The sequence below is a fragment of the Beta vulgaris genome, chromosome 6 (assembly GCF_026745355.1).
Source record: "Beta vulgaris subsp. vulgaris cultivar EL10 chromosome 6, EL10.2, whole genome shotgun sequence".
NCBI classification, from domain to species: domain Eukaryota; kingdom Viridiplantae; phylum Streptophyta; class Magnoliopsida; order Caryophyllales; family Amaranthaceae; genus Beta; species Beta vulgaris.
In genome coordinates, this window is record NC_079207.1 from 29,055,402 (window position 1) to 29,076,003 (window position 20,602).

Here is a 20,602-nt window from a genome sequence, read left to right on the forward strand (position 1 = left end):
GTAGATGATCTAATTTTCACAGGAAGTAGTATCGAAATGTTTGAAGAGTTTAAGAAAAGAATGGCACGCGAATTTGAGATGACAGATATGGGACTCATGTCCTATTATCTAGAATTGAAGTTACTCATGGTGATGAAGGAATTTTTATCTCACAAGAAGCTTATACAAAAGGAGCATCGAAGAAATTCAATATGTTAAATGTTAATCCAGTGAGCACTCCAATGGAATGTGGGCTGAAATTATCGAAAAAATGATCCTTATGGAGAAAAGGTGAATCCAACCTTATATAAGAGCTTGGTCGGAAGTCTACGATATTTGACATGTACTCGGCCAGACATCTTATTTTCTGTTGGACTAGTAAGTCACTTTATGGAGAATCCATCTACTTCTCATCTGAAGGCTCAAAGAGAATTCTCCGTTATTTGAAAGGCACATTCGATCATGGGTTGTTATACTCTACTTTAGATGATTTCAAACTTAAGGGATATTGTGATAGTGATTTTGCTGGAGATGTTGATGATCGCAAAAGTACAACTAATAATGTTGTTTCATGGAGTTCAAAGAAACAACCAATTGTTACACTCTCTACATGTGAATCAGAATATATTGCTGCAACCTCGTGTGCATGTCACTCAATATGGCTACGAAGATTATTGAAGGAACTCCAACTACCACAAATGGAGTCCACTAAGATTATGACCGATAATAAGTCAGCTCTTGCTTTGGCCAAAAATCCAGTTTTTCATGACCGAAGCAAACATATTGACACGAGGTTTCATTTCATACGACAATGCATTGAACAGAAGGAAATTGAATTAAAGTTTGTAAAGTCGATGGATCAAATTGCTGATATCTTTACAACGCCACTAAGTTTGAAGATTTCATTCGAATGCAAAAATTAATCGGGATTGTGAGAAGGTCAAGCTTAAGGGGGAGTGTTAAAATTAGCAATTAAACTTGACAATACAATGCTTGATAGGGAGAAAATCAAGGAATGTCATTAATATGTTAGAATGACGAGAGAAGAATAAGGAGTACCATTTATTAATTAGTTTACAATACCCTTATGTAAATGCATTATGTAATTCTTTTTGTAAGACACATATAAGAAATATAAGAGTTATTATTTAGTGCATTTTGTCCTCTAATCTATATATTATTCTACCAAAATATTGCGTGTGTCCATCACGCTTCCAACAAAGAATGTTAAGATAAAAATTGTAAAGTCATATTTGAAGAAAAGTATTTTAAGGAAAACTTATTTCAATGTTTTGTTGTTTGTTAAAGATTTAGGAAAAATTCTTACGGTAGAAACAATGTGAATCATTGTTTCTTTAGAGGTAAAATAAATTACCATTCATTATATTTAGCATATTGGATTATATAAATTGTAATCATTTTGAAGTTAAATTTATTAGCACGTTCATAGTCATTTCATATTTATTTAGAGTATTATATTTTCTTAGCTATTATAGATATATTCTTCATTATTTCCAAATTTCAAATATAGTCATTAAGCACTCTAATTCCCTAACAGTGGTATCAGAGCAGCTTTGGTTAGTTACGGGTTATTGTTCACAGTGAATAGGGACGTCGGTTCAAGGTCGACACAACTGTAGTCGGGAAAAAAAATGACAGCAAAGTTTGAAATTGAGAAGTTCAATGGGTCTATAAGATCAAACGAGATGGCAATGACCAAGTGCAGAGATATCGTGCTAGATTGGTGGTAAAAGGATTTGCTCAAAAAGAAGGCATTGATTTTAATGAAATTTTTTCTCTAGTTGTTAGACTTACAACGGTTCGAGTGGTATTGGCAATGTGTGCTACATTTGACTTGTACTTAGAGCAGTTAGATGTGAAAACTGCATTTTTTCATGGAGAACTTGAAGAAGAAATTTATATGCTCCAACCAGGAGGATTCGAAGAAAAAAGGAAAAGAGAACTTGGTTTGCAGGTTAAACAAGTCTCTATACGGTCTCAAGCAAGCACCAAGATGTTGGTATAAGAGATTTGATTCCTTCGTAATGAGCCTTGGATATAATAGACTTAATTCGGATCCTTGTACTTACTACAAGAGATTTGGTGATGGCGGATTTTATTATTTTGTTATTATATGTTGATGACATGTTGGTAGCAGGCCCAAACAATGATCGCATTAGAGAATTAAAGGCTCAATTGGCTAAAGAGTTTGAAATGAAGGATTTAGGACCAGCAAACAAGATTCTTGGGATTCAAATACATCGAGACAGGGATAATAGGAAGATATGGCTTTCTCAGAAGAACTACTATGGGAAAATAATGTCTCACCATTTACTAAACATAGTAAAATAGTTTACTATTTAACACAATTCACATTATATGAATTATCTGCTTTTGTGTGAGGAATGTGTGCTTAACCATTCCTATAATTAGCTATGCTATTTTTATCATTGTCATGCTATTATAAATAGCTTAGTGTTTGTTTAGAATTATAATAACATTTTTACATTGTATATTCTCCATATATTTATTAACATTCCATTTTATCATTGTGGAATTACTATTGCATCTTTCGCCAGTATAATTTTATCGTCTCTATTAATTTCTCTCAATCTTTGGTTGAATCAATCGCTTCCGCGCACTCTGAACCCCTACAAATCGGTACCAGAGCTTTATATATTCAACTGGGATTTTTTATCATGCCTACAAAATTTGATATTCAGAAGTTTGATGGTAAAATTAGTTTTGCCATATGGCGAATTCAAATGCAAGTTATTCTTACCCATAATGGTTTAAAGAAGGCTTTGGATGGAAAGTCCAAAAAGTCATCCACTTTGACAAATGAACAATGGGATGATATGGATGAGAAAGCGTTGTCCATAATTCAGTTATGCTTGTCTCGTGAGGTGTTACGTGAGGTCATGAGTGAAAAGTCCGCTGCAGATATTTGGGCTAAATTAGAATCTCTTTACATGCAGGGGCGGATCCAGGATTTTAATAATGGTGGGGCACCAAATAATCGACGCAATATTATGCGAAAAATCAAAAAATTCCAGAAATACTTCCTTCATATGTATTGTAGTATTTATTGATGATTTTAATTTGAATATCCTATATATAATATTATTTAGTTTTGTAACAAATTCTATTTGATTCATATTTTACAAAATACAATTGAACAAATTAATAATCGACTAAAAAAAATAAACAATCTATTTTCATTGAACTTCAATCAAAAAAATAATTATGCAAATAAGGAATTTGAAACAAAGACAAACTGGAAATTCAAAGAGAGAACTGGGAAAAGAAAACCGGAGATTCCAAGAAAGAAACAGAGTACTTGCCTATAACTATGAGTCTGTGACACGTAACACACGTCTATCGGTCTATGGATTACCGACTTGACGCTGACACACTCTTGTGGGATGTGGCGCCTTCTTTCTTCCCTTCGTCAGTAACTTGTGTTTGCAGAATTGAGGTAAGGTAGCAGACCTAGCAGTAGGTTTCTAAAAGTACTTTTTAAGGTTTTATAAAGTGGCCTGAGTGGGACTTGGGATTGGGAATTTCAATATTACTGTATAAGGAGTGTAGTAGTGTAGTGTAGAACACTGAAAGGCGGAGAGCTGCACACAATTTTTTTTTTTTTTTTACTTTTTTTTTAAACTAATTTTTTCAAAAAAAAAATAATGGTGGGGCACGTGCCACCCAGGACCCCACGTGGGTCCGCCCCTGTTTACATGACCAAAAGCCTTGCAAACAAACTTCGCCTCAAGGAAAGACTCTTTACACTCAAAATGAGAACTTGATGTCAAAATTGATCTTGAGGATAAAGTCGTTTTACTTATTATTTCACTACCACTCTCATATCGACACTTTAAGGAAATAATGTTATATGGAAATTATGTTACATTATTCTTTAAAGATGTTAAGTCTCACCTATTATCAAAAGAAATATTTAATATCGATATAAATTCGGAACATTCGGGTGAAGGCTTGGTTATTAGAGGGAGAAATTTTTGAAAAGGGTAGTACAAGTAAAAACAGGTTTAAATCAAAATCTAGAGATATCAAATCTAAATTTTGCCGTTATTGCAAGAAAAAAGGACACGAAATATCTGATTGCTATAAGTTGAAAAATAAGCAAGAAAAAGAACAAAAGGGTAAACAACCTGAAACTCACGCCGAAGCTAGTGTTGCTGAGTCCGGGTCAGATGGGGATTTATTATTAGCAACTAACTCCGAACAAAGATCTAGAAATGAATGGATTCTTGATTCTGGTTGTACATTTCACATGTCACCGAATAAAGACTGGTTTACCACCTATGAACCAGTTGATGGTGGTCTTGTTTTGATGGGCAATAATCCTCAATGCAAGGTTGTTGGTAAAGGTACGATCAAAGCTAAGACAAATGATGGCGTTACTAGGTTATTTGACCGGTGTTAGACATGTTCCCGATTAGAAACGAAATCTCATTTCCTTAGGCACCCTTGAATCACTTGGGTGTAAATATTCAGCTGAAGGTGGAGTTATAAAAGTGTCCAAAGGTGCTCTTGGTTTATTAAAGGCAAATCAATCTGGTAGTTTATATGTGCTGCAGGGATTTACTATTACAGGATCTCCAGCTACTGCCTCATCCAACAATGACGATACGAAGTTGTGGCATTTGAGATTGGGCCACATGAGTGAGTAACAAAAGAGGTTTCCTTGGCAATCATTGTACCGGTAAGGTTGGTTTCTGCGAGCATTGTATTTTTGGCAAGCAGAAAAGAGTTTGCTTTTCAAAAGGCGTTCACCGAACCAAAGGCACATTAGATCATATTCATTCGGACCTTTGGGGTCCTTCACAAGTTCCTTCCACACGAGGACGTCATTATATGTTACCATTATTGATGATTTCTCAAGAAAACTTTGGGTCTATTTTCTTAAGTATAAAAGTGATGTATTTTCAACTTTCAAGGATTGGAAAACCTTAATTGAAAATCAAACTAGTAAGAAAATTAAAAGGCCGAGAACAGACAATGGTCTTGAATTCTGTTTAAATGAGTTTAATAGGTTCTGCAAGAAAGAAGGTATTGCAAGACATCATACCATTCCAGGTAATCCACAACAAAATGGAGTTGCAGAACGAATGAATAGAACTATTTTGGAGAGAGTTCGTTGTATGCTCTCTCATTCTGGCTTGAAAAAGGGATTTTGGGCTGAAGCGGCAAACACTGCAAGCTATTTGATAAACCGCTCCCCAAATAGATCACTTGATGGTAATATTCGTGAAGAAGCTTGGTCAGGTAATCCTGTTGATTATTCTAATCTTAAAATATTTGGTTGCCGTGCTTATTTGCCCGTTAGCGATGGGAAATTGGAACCTCGTGCTAAAAAGTGCATATTCTTAGGTTATGGTTCAGGGGTTAAAGGTTATCGTTTATATGACCCTGAGTCTCGTAAAACCTTTTATAGTAGGAATATAACCTTCAACGAAAATGAAATTATATCTTCTGGAGAAGAGAATTGTGTTTCTCATACCATTACAGATCATGAGAATATTAGAGAGAAGGTGGAGTTTGAGGTCTCATCCTCAAAATCAAAGGAAGGTGTCCCTACTTCCTCAGCTCAACCTCCATGTGACGATAATACTGTTATAATTGAAAATACGAGTCCGCAACGTCTACCACAAAGACGGGGTTTACCAGAACCGTGGTCAAAGGCTCAAAATCTTCCGGATCAAAGACCAAGAAGACAATCTCAAAGATACATTGGCCAAAGTGCTAATATCACATATGCTTTGGTTGCTGCACAAGAAATTGATGATTCCAATGAGCCTAAAAATTACGATGAGGCTATATCTCGTGCAGATTCAGCAAAATGGACTGCAGTCTATGAAGCACGGGTACTCCTCCCAGGCACCGTTTTCCGTAGCGGGTACGGTACGGGTACGGGACGGATTCGTACCCAAAACGAATCTGGGAAGGTGGGTACGGCGGCAAGAATTGGGTACGAGTGGTATGCAAACGGGTACGGGATGGATACGTTTTTGGAGCTTAAGAAACGTACCCAGTCAATTTAAGAAATTTTAATGGGGCAAAATCAGATCCAAGGGCTTTTAGAGAATTTCAAATTCTCTCTCACCTGAACTGAAAACCCCTTCAAAGTTCTTCGTTGCTCTGTCTCGCCGATCTTCTCGCCGATCGTCGCTGGCAGTCAGTCCAGTCATTGCTCGAACTTTTCTTTGCTCAGTTTCTTGTCCGATTTAATTTTTTTAGTTGAAGGAGAAGGTGAAAAGTATGGGTTGTAGAGCACGAGTCATTTACTCATTAACAGCTGTACAACATATTTGTTTATTTTTCTATATTTTAAGTAAAGTTGTACTTGTAGTGCTGCAACCTTCTATTCTCTCTCATAGTCTAGTCTGACTTATCTAGGGAACAGGTTATAACTTATGGGTGTCCAGGTAATATATTTCTTTTTTCTTTTTGACCCCCTATATATTTTAATATTTTAAGAAGGTGCAAAAGTTATTATCTAATTTTAATGTTTTTTATGCAAAAATTATATGGAGATTATAAGTTGAAAATTTTTTAAGGCAGTATCATTTATTAAATGCATTACATTTATTTACTTTATTTTTTGCCGAATCCAAGCCGTACCCGTTTTTGGAAATTTTAATTTTGCCGTTTTCCGTCCCCGTACCCGTATCCGTCCCCGTATCCGTATCCGTGCTACCTAGACTGCAGCAATGCAAGAAGAAGTTGAAAGTCTTCATAAAAATGAAACTTGGGATATGGTGAAGTTACCCGAAGGTAAACGAGCTATTAGTTGCAAGTGGTTGTTTAAGAGAAAAGAAGGCATCCCTAGCGTTGAGATAAAACACGATATGTTGTTAGAGGTTTTGATCAAGAAGAAGGTATTGGTTTCAATAAAGTATTTTCTCCTGTCGTTCGTCATACCTCAATTCGTGTATTACTTGCTCTAGTTGCTTTGCATGATTTGGAGTTGGAACAGTTAGATGTCAAAACTGCTTTTCTTCATGGTAACCTTGAAGAAGAAATTTATATCCATCAGCGTGAGGGATTCATAGAACCTGACAAAGAGAATTATGTATGTTGTTTGAAAAAATCTCTTTATGGTTTGAAACAGTCTCCGCGACAATGGTACAAAAGGTTTGTTTCCTTTATGAAGGGACAAGGCTACTCAAGAAGTAGTTATGATAACTGTGTTTATTTTTAGAAGACGTCAAATGGGTCTTTTATATATTTATTACTCTATGTTGATGATATATTGATTGCTGCCCAAGATAAATCTCAGTTAAGTAGTGAATTTGATATGAAGGACTTAGGTCCTGCCAAGAAAATTCTTGGAATGGGGATAAGCAGGAATCGTCAAGCTGGAAAACTCTTTTTATCACAAAAAAATTATATCGTGAAGATGTTTGACAAGTTCAACTTGAAAGAGAGTAAACCTGTTAATACTCCTATTGCTGCTCATTTCAAATTGTCCTCTGAACAATGTCCACAAACAGACAAAGACAAAAGACGCATGATTCATGTTCCTTATTCTAATGCAGTTGGAAGTTTAATGTACGCCATGGTGTGTACTCGACCAGATTTGGCTTATGCAGTAAGTATTGTTAGTCGGTTCATGCACAATCCAGGCAAACAACATTGGGAAGCTGTAAAATGGATACTTCAATACTCTAAGGGTTCTTGTGATATTGGTTTGATATTTGATAAAGAAAGAGTTGATCCCGGTGGTGTAGTTGGTTATGTGGATGCTGATTATGGTGGTGATTTAGATCGGATAAGATCAATTTCATCTTATATTTTTACACTTTGTGGCTCTGCTATTAGTTGGTATTCTTCACTTCAAGCTATTGCGGCTTTGTCTACAGAATATATTACTGCCACTGAAGGTATGAAAGAGGCTATATGGCTCCCAGGTTTGGTGTATGAGCTTGGTTTACAACAAGATATTCTTGTCGTATTTTGCGATAGTCAAAGTGTTGTCCACTTGACCAAGACTAGTAAACATCATTCTAAAACCAAGCACATTGATATCAAGCACCACTTTATAAAAGATGTTGTTGCAACAGGAGATCTCGTTGTCGAAAAGATTCATACAGCCGATAATCCTGCTGATATGTTAACAAAGCCACTCCCAGTAGCTAAGTTCGAACATTGCCTTAACTTAGCTGGAATCACCCGGTGAAATGGCAAGCCAAGGTTGAGATTTGTGGGAAAATAATGTCTCACCATTTACTAAACATAGTAAAATAGTTTACTATTTTTCACAATTCACATTATGTGAATTATCTGCTTTTGTGTGAGGAATGTGTGCTTAACCATTCCTATAATTAGCTATGCTATTTTTCTCATTGTCATGCTATTATAAATAGCTTAGTGTTTGTTTAGAATTATAATAACATTTTAACATTGTATATTCTCCATATATTTATTAACATTCCATTTTATCATTGTGGAATTACTATCGCATCTTTCACCAGTATAATTTTATCGTCTTTATTAATTTCTCTCAATCTTTGGTTGAATCTATCGCTTCCGCGCACTCTGAACCCCTACAACTACTTTAACAAAATATTACGACGCTTTAACATGCAAGAATGTAAGCCAATTTCTACTCCTCTTCCTATTAATTTCAAATTATCCTCAAGTATGAGTCCTAGTAGTGAAGCAGAGAGGATTGAGATGTTTCGAGTACCGTATGCATCAGCAGACATTGCACAAGCAGTGGGAGCGGTTAGTCGATACATGGCGAATCCTGGTATTGAACATTAGAGTGTTGTAAAGAGGATCCTAAGATATATTAAGGGTACATCAAATGTTGCATTATGTTATGGAGGATCAGAATTTGGTATCAAAGGATATGTTGATTCGGATTATGCAGGTGATCTTGACAAATGTAAATCCACCACGGTTTATGTGTTTACTCTTGCCGGGGGAGCTGTAAGTTGGATTTCAAAACTACAGTCCATCATGGCTACTTCAACAATAGAGGCAGAATACATTGCAGCTACTCAAGCTACTAAGGAGGCCATGTGGTTGCAAATGTTATTAGAGGAGCTTGGACATAAACAAGAGAAGATTATTTTGTTTTGTGATAGTCAGAGTGCTTTGCACTTAGCAAAGAATCCAGCATTTCATTCAAAGACAAAGCATATACGAGTTCAATATCACTTTGTTCGAGAAAAGGTGGAAGAAGGGAGTGTGGATGTTCAGAAAATTCATACGAAACATAACCTAGCAGATGCTTTGACAAAACCGATCTATAATGATAAATACATATGGTGTCGGACCTCTATTGGTTTAACCAACACGTAAGCAGCATAACAAGGAATTAGTAAAATATGACTTTAAGTGGGAGAATGTTAAGATAAAAATAGTAAAGTCATATTTGAAGAAGAGTATTTTAAGGAAAACATATTTTAATGTTTTGTAGTTTGTTAAAGATTTAGGAAAAATTCTTACGGTAGAAACAATGTGAATCATTGTTTCTTTAGAGGTAAAATAAATTACCATTCATTATTTTTAGCATATAGGATTATATAAATTGTAATTATTTTGAAGTTAAATTTATTAGCACGTACATAGTCATTTCATATTTATTTAGAGTATTATATTTTCTTAGCTATTATAGATATATTCTTCATTATTTCCAAATTTCAAATATAGTCATTAAGCACTCTAATTCCCTAATTCATTAAGCACTCTATTGTCAAGTTTAATTGCTAATTTTCAAATATGACTTCTTGTTGTGATTGTATATGTTGTAGGTCAGAATCCAACCTTGACTGCCTTAAAATCATATGTTATGACTCAGTGGAATTTAAGTGAAGAGCCCCAAATGTTTAAACATGAGGAAGGATATTTTATGATTAAGTTGATAAATAGAGATGTTAGGGATACTATATTGTATTCAGGTCTTCATCTTTTTTATGGAAAACTCATGATAGTGAAACAATGGTCTGCAAATTTTAACTTCCAAAGCAAAGTCTTGAAAGTTGTGCCAATTCGGGTCAAGCTTCCAAACTTGCCTTTAAACTGCTGGAGTGAAGATTCATTAAGTCGCATTGGTAGCTTGTTAGGGATTCCACTATATGCTGATGAATGTACAACAAAATATCTGAGAGTTTCGTTTGCAAGGATTTTGGTTCAAATGGATGTTACAAAGGAGATAATTAAGGAGGTTTAAATTGCTGATCCTAATGGCAGTATGATATCACAAGCAGTTGTGTATGATTGGATACCTCCCTATTGTAAGAATTGCCACTTGGTAGGTCACAACAGTGACAATAGAACTGCTCCTAGTAAGCCGCAGATCAAAACCCCAGCAAAAATGGGTGAAAAAATTGTGATTCAGGAGACTAACAAGGAGGATCCTGAGTGTATTATTGTCGCTGATCCCTCTGTGGCAGTAGATCCTAGCTCTATTGTTGGTGGTCCTGTCACTGAGATAGATCCTGGCTGCATAATCACTCCTATAAAAACTCCAGTTGGTACTCCTGAGATTCAGAACAAGAATGGGAAGAAGAAGCTGCTTGGAAGGTTGTAACAAGGAAGATAAAGGACAAGTGTAAGCAAGTTGCCTACCAGTCTACTAGAATGATAGATTACAGTGCTGTTCAATCAGGGAGGCCTGGGGGTGCTAAGGGACCAAACCCGTATCTCTCATGATGAAGGTTGTTTCTTGGAATGTCATGGGTATGAATGACCCTTTTAAAATAAAAGAAATCATGAATTTCTTACAGAACATACGATAAAAGTTTATGCTGTGGAGACAAGAGTTTGGGTGCACAATGTGGCAAAAATTCGGAAAAAATTTGGTGTTAGAATGACTCGGATGTATAATTACAGCTGCTCCCCTAGAGGGAGGATCTGGTTAGGATGGCAAAGTAATGAGGTGAAAGTTAATGTTATGAGTCATATAGAGCAGATATAGTGGCTGATGTGTCTAACTTGATTGATACCATAAGCTTTAGAATTTTTATAGTGTATGGGCTGCACAATATTAGTGACAGAAAGAGACAAAGAGTCTTTGGAGGGAGCTTTGTGATGGCACTGAGAACTGCAATCTTCCTTTTATCATCATAGGTGATTTCAACTCAGTGTACCAGTCTGCTGACAGGATTGATGGGGACCTGGTGAGTGACTCAGAGACTCAAGATATGACTAATTTTATTCTTGAGGCTCAGGTTATTGAAGCTCCTAGTATGGGGTTGTTCTACTCTTTGACTAATACGGGTTCTGGTGATGATAGAATAGCTAGCAGAATTGTTAGAGCATTTGTTAACTCATTGTGGGTGGACAAGTTCCCTGATGTTAAAGTTAACTACTTGCCTTTTGGTGTCTCTGATCACTCTCCCCTGATGTTTGACATGGAGTCTGACATCATTGAAGGAGGAAAGCCTTTCAAATTTAATAATATTTTGTATGAGCATGAGAACGATGATGATATAGTAAAGACTGCATGGGAGGAGATTAATGACAGATACCACATGAGGAAAGTCTGGCTTAAACTTAAACATGTTAACTGTTAAGCAAGCTTTGAAATGTTTACACTCTAAACATTTCTCTCAAGCTCACCTTAAAATGGAAGAATTCAGGAGGAAACTGGTAGCTCTGCAGGCTTTACCAGACTTAAATACAAATGATGAGATGCAGCAGGAAGAAAAGGAGTGCTGTGAGAAGCTTAGATCGATTTTGGTCAAAGGTTGATGAAAGCATCCTGATACAAAAATCTAGGATCAATTGGATCTCACTTGGGGATTCGAATTCAAAAAAAAAAAAATTCACTGCCATTAAGATAAGAAAAGCAAGAAACAGACTAGCTATGCTTTATAATGAGCATGATGAAGCTCTCACTGATACTGCAGAAATTCAGGAGGAGATTGTAAATTTTTATTAAAATTTGCTGGGTACCTGCTCATCTGAATTACCAGCAATTGATTTGCCTACTGTGAGATCAGGGCCTTCCTTGAGTAACTCAGTTAGGGAAATGTTGACTCAACCTATTTCTGAGTTGGAGATTGATCAGGCTTTGGGGTCAACTGATGATACAAAAGCACCAGGAATTGACGGATTTAATTCTGTCTTTTTTAAAAAGAGCTGGAGTTATATCAATCATGATATATATGCAGCAGTACAGGAGTTCTTCCAAACATCTTATATGCATAATCCAGTTAATATCACAGCTATGACCTTGATCCCTAAGAAAGCGGAGTTAGATATGCTAAGGATTTTCGTCTTATAGCTTGTTTCTCTATCTTATATAAAGATAATCTCTAAAGTCCTCGCTCATTAGTTGCATAAGATTATGGGAGAAGTCGTGAACCAGTCAGTCAGGGTTCATTCCACAGGCATATTGCAGATAATATAATCCTAGCTACTGAGCTTATTAGGGGATATGGTAGGGTTCACCTTTCTCCCATATGTGTGATCAAAGTGGACATTATGAAAGCCTATGACTCAGTTGAGTGGGTGCTTCTTGAAACAATGTTAAGTGAGCTAGGCTTCCCAAGACAATTTATCAGCTGGATTATGGCTTGTGTGAGAAGTGTCTCCTATTCAATATTGATAAATGGAATTCCCACTAGAGCTTTCAAGGCAAAGAAAGGGTTGAGACAAGGAGATCCTTTTCTCCTTTTCTATTTGCCCTAAGCATGGAATATCTTAGTAGATGCCTTGGTAGACTTCATCTGAATCCAGACTTTAATTTTCATCCCAAATGTGAGAGATTACAACTCACTCACCTTATGTTTGCAGTTGGTCTATTTTTATTTGCAAGGGCTGATGAAAGCTCTATTACTAAAATCGTGGCAGCTTTTTAGAGTTTCTCTCAAGCTTCAGGGCTAGAAGCAAGTGTAGAGAAAAGTTGTGTACATGGCTGCTGTTGGTAATGAGGAGGCCAAAAGGCTTGCACATAGCATCTCTATGCCTTAAGGAGTGCTACCTTTCAAGTATTTAGGGGTGCCTCCCCAAAAAAGCTAAGCTTCTCTTAATGCAAACCCCTTATAGAAAAGACAACAGAAAGGGCTCAAAGCTGGATGGCTCATCTACTCTCTTATGCACGGAGGTTACAACTCATTAGAAGCATACTTAGCAGTATGCAGAACTATTGGGGACATATATTTCCTCTCTCAAAGAAAGTAATCAAAGCTGTTGAGAGCATTTGTAGGAAATTTCTAAGAATGCTGGAGGATGGAATGTGGTGGATATGAAATTGTGGAATAAAGCAGCTATTTTGAAGCTCCTGTGGGCCTTGGCCTGTAAAAGTGATAAATTGTGGGTTAGATGGGTGCATGCTTACTATCAAAAGAGAAGAAAGAAATATGTATAACATTGCTATCAGAAGCAACACATCCTGGTCGCTGAGAAAGATTATAGACAGCAGAAGTATCCTAGATGATCTGGGTGGTTGGAGTAATATTCTCAAAAACAATGGGTTTATCAAGCATGTGGATCAGCAGCTTCTAGGAGATCAGGGGAGAGTCCCTTGGAGAAGATTAATCAACGACAACAAAGCTTCTCCTAAAAGTAAGTTCATCTTATGGATGGCTGTGAAGAATAGACTGTCTACTACTGATAGATTGACTCAGTGGAATGTCCCTTGCAACAGAACTTGCTGTTTGTGTACAAAGGATAATGAATCAGTAGAGCATCTATTCTTGTTTGTGATTATGCTGCTGTCATCTGGAATACTATCCTTCAGATGCCAGGGATAACTCCTCAGGGGCAGGGCTTTCACTTTGAAAAACGTCAGGCTGCACTGAAGGCTCATAGCAGAAGCAGAAATGCTCAAGTATATGTCATGCTTTTCTCTGAAACAGTGTATGCAATTTGGATCCAAAGAAATTGTAAAATCTGCAAAGGCACTTTGCTTCACCCCAAGCAGGTTGTGAAGGAAATTATCTTTAAAGTTGCTGCTAATTGTAAAGATAGAGATAGGCAGATGCTCTTTTTGAATATTGCTTAGCTTGTTGAGCTTAGTTTGTTAATGGCTTCTGCTCTTTCCTTTTAGCTGAAGGAGAGTTCCAAGCTCTTAGTTTGTATCGGTGTCTTTCACCTATTTTTTTGGTAGCCAATAACAATTTTGAATTGCCAAAAAAAAAAAAAAGAATATAGATACTGGAGCATTCACACAATGTAAGATAGGAACTTCAATGACTGTTAGAAATCACGGGGTACTGAGCTTGACCAAGTAGAATGGCAAAGTAGCTTAGGCAATTATATTTTATGAGTTCCACCTATGTATCTAGATTTGATGATAAAGACCTTAGAAGGAAAACTTACCAGAATTCGTTATCGGCAAGATGAAGAAAAAGTTCAAAGAAAGGCCCACAAGAGAATTGATGGTGTCAGAACTGATAGCCCATACAGGATCTCCCTGTCATATGTACAACAGTACAAGTAAAATTTGTAGTTAAAAAGATTAGTTGACAACTTGAACTTGCATAGCAGGGAGCTCGACACTGTAAGATAAAATGCTAAATCATACTCTTATCAGCGACAAAAGAGAAAATAAGTTTCAGTTGTAAGGTTACCACTCACCACAAGGAAGCAAAAGTTATAAGAGCATCATACACAAAAGAAGCAAAATTTCCATATCCTTCATTTCTTGCATAGAGGTAACACTGAAGGAAGTGTGTGGTATGAGCAGCTCTAAATATAGAATATAGATGTAGTTAAATAATTGAACCCATTGCCTCTAGGCTGTTGTGCGCCCCCTTCCCCCCCCCCCCCTCTCCCCCTCTCCTAGTTGCTGAGCAGGTGATTCTTCTGAGTTGATTATTAGAACTCAGAATCATCAGCTTGCAAAATATCAAAACAGAACTTGCAAGAGCAACTCTGTCCATGACATTGCATGCTGCAGACTGCACAAGTACAGACAGCTCAGCAGAAGAAATTTGCAATTGTTGGAATAGAAGAAAAGGAAGCCTCTAAAGTTAGTAGGACAAAATCCTCACTCCCTTGGTCCATATATGTATATATAATCAAACAACAAAAGTGGTGCCAACGACATTTCCCTATTTCCACTATATCAGGAGCCTAGAGTTCCGTAGCAGGTGAAAGCACTTGGTTAGGTTGCTAGTGTGGAGAAAATTGATACTTGTGACTTTCTCCAAGTTCGGAGGCCATACAAGGTGTGAGTTTTTGGAACTTGCAGATATCTGACGGTTTGCTAGTGAAGATACAGAAAATAACTTTGTGACACAGCAACATTTCATTGGCAGATCGAGATTAGCTAGCTATCCCCGTTTTCTTTTTTGGTCATCTATAGATACAGTATATGACGTATAGAAGATGCATGACGTATAAAATTTTAAGGTGAGACATGTTTTTGGCTATAAATTGGATGTTTTGGATTAATCGAATCCAAAATGATAGGATTTTCATGACTCAATGTCTATGTTGGCAACGAAATGCTCATATTCTGAGCATAAAGATTCCACTGACCTGTAAAAAGGAGACCTAATCCTTGAGATTGTGGTAATACGTCTAAGAAATTACTCCGTTGAACGTACTTTCCCCTGGCTCCGGGGATTGCGACATGAACTAATCCTGTCCAAGCCAAGGGACTTACTCCGAAGAGTCCGGATAAGAGATGGTTTAGACAGGATTCGGCATTTTTGAACCAAGAAACGCTGGGTTTCCATTTCGCTTGCAAGTGTAACCAATCTGCTAGTTAAGATATAACAGAAAGAAATAATAGAAAAAGAGCTCCAGTAGCGGTATTTTCAGCTTCTGTTTAAGCTCATTTTGTGGTGGTCCCTTTCTGATGTTATGCAGGATTCGAGTTCTACTTCGTGTTTGCTCGAGTTCAGGGGACTCCCCCCACCCCCCCACCCCCCACCCCCCCGGCTGCCCCAGTGATTCCAATTTTCCTGTCATAATTTCTAAAGGAATCTTGCAAGGGAAAATCAGTGAAAGTATAGAGTCAAAAAACTGATGGGTCAACTGAACTTTGGCATAATTTGCTTTCTTTCTTTTCTGGTTTCTGCTTTTATATCTAATATGCCTATGTAGAAAAGTCTTGGTAGTTGCTTGCATATATTTTCTTCTAGTTAAGCACCACTTGCTAGCCATCTGAAGGAGTTTAGCAAGCTACAAAGTGATTACATTTTAGAAATGCTAATGCTATTGCTTAGCATTTTAAATCTGAAAGTATTGTCACAAACTACAGTTTACTGGCAATGCTTCAGTTGCTTACTTTTCTTCTCACATTACCCACTACATTTCTTGTTCGAGAAAGCATTCTAGTTTTTCTGGTAAACTCAAAATAAGGGTGACACTCTGAAAATCTATTAGCATATACAATCATGTTAAGGCCCTATTCTTTTGGACTAAGAGAAACTGAACGGAACTGAAATCAATTGAACTGTGAGAGAGAAACTGAACTGAAATTAACTAAATTGAAATGAAAATAAGTCCAAAAAAAGAGGGCCTTAAGAGTTGTAGGAGTTAATGTTCAGAACATATATAAAAGATCTAGAACTCAAACTTCACTCTACATGGGTTCTATCAAGCAGCTAATTAATACTCTACATGAGTACACAATAAATTTGATGCAAAGATTACCAATGAAATCATAAAAATTCCAAAAATGGGGGAAAGTGAAGACATTGAAGAGGAAGAGAGCAATACTAACAGGAGCATAAGGAAGCAAAAAGAGCCACAGAATGTAGACGCCTTCCATAACCCACAACACAGCTTGAGTTAATCTGTTTCGAAAAGATATGTCTTCATCTTCTTCACCAACTAATTCAGAATTATCTGATGAGCGCCGATTTGCAGAACAAGGAACAATAAGTTGACGTGGAGCTGCCACACATTTAAGGGAAGTTTTGAGTAGGGGATTAATATATATATTATGAGAGAGAGAAAAGGTTTGGGGTAAAGGAAGTTTTGGAGGTGATTTATAAAGTGGAGCTCGAAGTGGAGTGGCTGATATTGATAACGCCATTGTTGTCGCCTCCAAAGTCCAAAGTCCAAAGTGCAGTGCTCAAAATTGTCAGAGGATGTTTATGATTTGCTTTAGCCTCTAGTTCATGCCTTTCAGAGGCAATACGTGGCGCCAAGTTTATCAGTGATTACTGCAAATGTAAATTTAGTGTATGAATTTTTTTATTGAGGTGAAAGATAAATCTCAATTGTATAATACAACTTCTGATCAGTTTTGTGTCCATTTGAAATAACTTAAGTGTAATTTATTATTTTGAAAAAGAATTTTTATAATTTGTTATTAATACAACATGACTATTGTACATCTTTTTATAACTTGAAACACGCATTGCGTGTATTTGAATCTAGTTTAGGGCTTGTTTGGGAACTAGGATTTCATTTGAAATTCTGAATTTGGCACAAATCAGGTATTTGGGTACTTAATAGAATTGGATTTGGAATTGGACCAATTACAACACAATTCCAAGCCAGGTTAGAAATAGCTATTTTCAAATCAGACCCCCTCCCTCCCCATGTGATTTCAAATTCTGGCCCAGTCCAAATCTCACCCCTTCCCCTAAAAAAACCACAATTCTCTCTCTCCTCCCTCAACGATCGATTTCTCCAAAATGAAATTTCAGTTCCTGCGGATTCTTGCACGAATTTATGAATTTTTTTTCCGTGTTTTTCCTACTTCTGTAATTAGGTTTTTTCTAATATAGTCGAGTTTATGATTTTTTTTTTGCTTTTTTCATGATTAAATTTGTGAATTTGATATTTCTTTGGCTATAATCGTATTGCGTTTTACTTATTTATGTCGGATTTTGCGAAATTAGGGTTTGGTTTCGGATTTTGCGGAAATAGGTTTGGGGTTTGGGTTCGGATTTTGCAACTATGTTGTTTCTCTGCCTCTAGTTATCTTGCTTACACATATGTAGTTATCTTGCCTCTAGTTAGTTTTTGATTTGGAATTTGAAATTTCAAATTGCTCCATATCATATGTGTCTAGATTTGTATTGTTTAGTGTATTTTTTTACTAGTTGTTAAATCTGTAATCTAAATTGTGAAACGATTTAGATCTGATTTCTGGTGTTAACTTGCTCAGTTTGCTTTGAATCTTGCTATTAGAATTTTCTGTCTGTTAACTTGCTCAGTTTGCTTTAATCTGTCTTTCGAGAAACATTGTATAGCTTTGCATCATGTGAGATGGCTTGAAAGAAGTGTTAAAGGTAGGCGATGCTTTCTCAATTTGATCCACGGACCTTGATATGCAATTTGAAGTTGTTAAATGATGTAGTTTCATGTTATAGTTGACATTGACTGGAATGAAATCAGAGAGATGTAGGAAAATAGTGAATAAATACTCAGCAATATTAAGTTAAACAAGTAATTGATCAATCTGTAAAAACACGCGCGTAATTATTACATAATGATCTCTATGATTAAAATTCTTCTTGTTATATATCCTTTTTTCTGCTATAAATTGGAATTTACAGCGAAATTTAGTAGGTAATCTCATAGGTTATTGAATTACCCAATTAGACAGTTGATTCAAAGTTATCCCCTACACATTGTGAAGGTAACACACCTCGTTTGCCACCACATGGCTCGTCTTTAGAACATTCAACCTTTATGAGGCTTAGATTTGTAGTCTTATCTTTAGGACCCCTATAGAACTAGACTGTGTAGGAATTTCTCGAGTCATAGTACGAACTCTACTAGAACCATCATCGCTCCTACTGATCTTTTCATCACTACAGCTCCCTCTGCATGAGTTATCTGAATTTTCTGATGTAATTTCACCAGAACTGACTTGATTATTACTGCCACTTAAGTCATTAAAATTAGGGATACTACTAATATCCAAGATATCAGATGCATTCTCATACTGTATAATGGGGTCTGAAACTCCTGAACATATATCATCACTATGTTTATGCACATTTGAATCTACTCTTGCATATTTCTTTGTAGGTGATGATGCTCCTAACGCTTGAATAATAACACATTCTAGTTTTCTCTTCAACTCAACACTTCTTGAAGCTTTATTATTTTTCAGTTGTTCATGTAATATTTACATATGGTGAGTGTGATGCTTTATGTTCGGAAGATCTCAAAGACATCATCTTTCATTTCGACGGTTCTGGTAGCCTGTTATCTCAGGTTTCTTATGATGTGTCTCTGAGAGTTTAGTCATTTGTGAATCTGGTGAAGTTTCTTATGACAAGGCTTGATCATATGCTTGTGTATATTTAAAGATGCTAATTTACACTGCATTGTAGCAACTAGAAACTGTAAATTTTTTGTATTTGCTGCTTGTTTGCTTCTTATATATTTTCCCTCTCTAGTCATCTGCTGTAGTATGAGCTGAAATATATCATGTTCTACTATCATTTTCAGGACAACAAAAATGCAGCCTCTTATCGCAACAAGTGCATAGAGAATTGGGAAGATATATGCACTTTATTTGGTGCAGTTACAACTGTTGGGGATGGTTCAAAACAACATGATGAGGCAGTGGACGCCATGGAGGAGGAAATGATAAGTGAAGGAAAGAGCTCATCCAAGGATCCAACTGTTTCGGGCTCTCGCAAGCGCAAAAAAGATAGTGTAGCTGATGCGGTCAACAGTTTTGCCGAGCCCTTCATAGAATATGTGCAAAGCAAAATGAACACACCCCGAAACCCACTTGTCAAGAGATATATACCGTTGTGTCTGAAGTATATGGCATTTCTAGGAATCAGATTATGAGGGCAGTAAAAAGGTTTATGAATGGTAATCCCGACGAGTTTCTAATGTTGAAAGAGCTGTCGGATGATGAGAAACTTGATTGGGTACTCTTGTGCCTTGCTGAGTAGTTTGACTCACTTTCATATGTCATTATAGGTTTTTTCCGTTACTTTTATCAAATACTACTTTTAAATGTCGCTCTCGATGTTGAGATAACTTTTGTTATAACAATTTTGGATTGTTGGAATGTCAAATGCCTTTTATTTGTTAAGGATTTAATATTTTTTGTTGAATGCAATTACAAGATTATCCAAACAATAGCATGGAATTAGAATTCCAGAATTCAATTCCAATGTTTTCCAAACACATACATAGATTCGAAATATTGAAATTCAATTCCCATATTTCCCAAACAAGTTTGAGAAATTGGAATTGAAATTCAAATACATGATTTCAAATTTTAGAATTAGAATACAATAATTAAAATGAAATTCGGGTTCCCAAAAGGCTACCTTAATTAATTGAAAGTCATATCTCATATGACATTCACAATTGATATTAAACAAAAAAGAAACACAGTCTAAGTTGATCAAACATTGAAAACTACAACTCCTTTCTTTTCATTTCCCTTCCTTTCTTCCCTTCCTTTACTAAAAAAATATCAAACAAAGTATTAGTGAGGCAAATATGCGAAAATAATTTTAAAAAAACAAGAATGGTTCTGGTTAGTCCAAAAACCGCAGTCCTTTATCATAAAGGGCTGCGATTTTGGGCTAACCGCAACTCTTTGTGATAAAGTGCTGCAGTTTTTGGGCTAACCGCAACCCTTCGCTATTAAAAGCTGTATTTTTCAATAAATGCAACCCTTGCATTTTTTTTCCACTAGAGATATGATCTTTAGGTTCTGTCATAAAGAGAAAAGCATGAAAAACTAAAAAAAAAAAAT

The 20,602-nt window shown here is 36.3% G+C and overlaps 1 protein-coding gene across 1 annotated transcript in view; it reads right to left on the reverse strand.

Annotated features, from left to right (window-relative positions):
- LOC104896528 (hypothetical protein) overlaps window positions 1–17,036 on the reverse strand; it is a 33,265-nt gene extending 16,229 nt beyond the window's left edge. Inside the window, exons 1-2 of the mRNA XM_010683283.4 lie at window positions 16,634–17,036; window positions 14,278–14,371 (exon numbers count right to left, since the gene is read on the reverse strand). Of these exons, the coding sequence (XP_010681585.2) occupies window positions 14,278–14,371; window positions 16,634–16,948 (409 nt within the window). The 5' untranslated portion in view covers window positions 16,949–17,036. The remainder of the gene's footprint in view (window positions 1–14,277; window positions 14,372–16,633) is intronic.
- Between the last annotated feature and the right edge of the window lie 3,566 nt (window positions 17,037–20,602).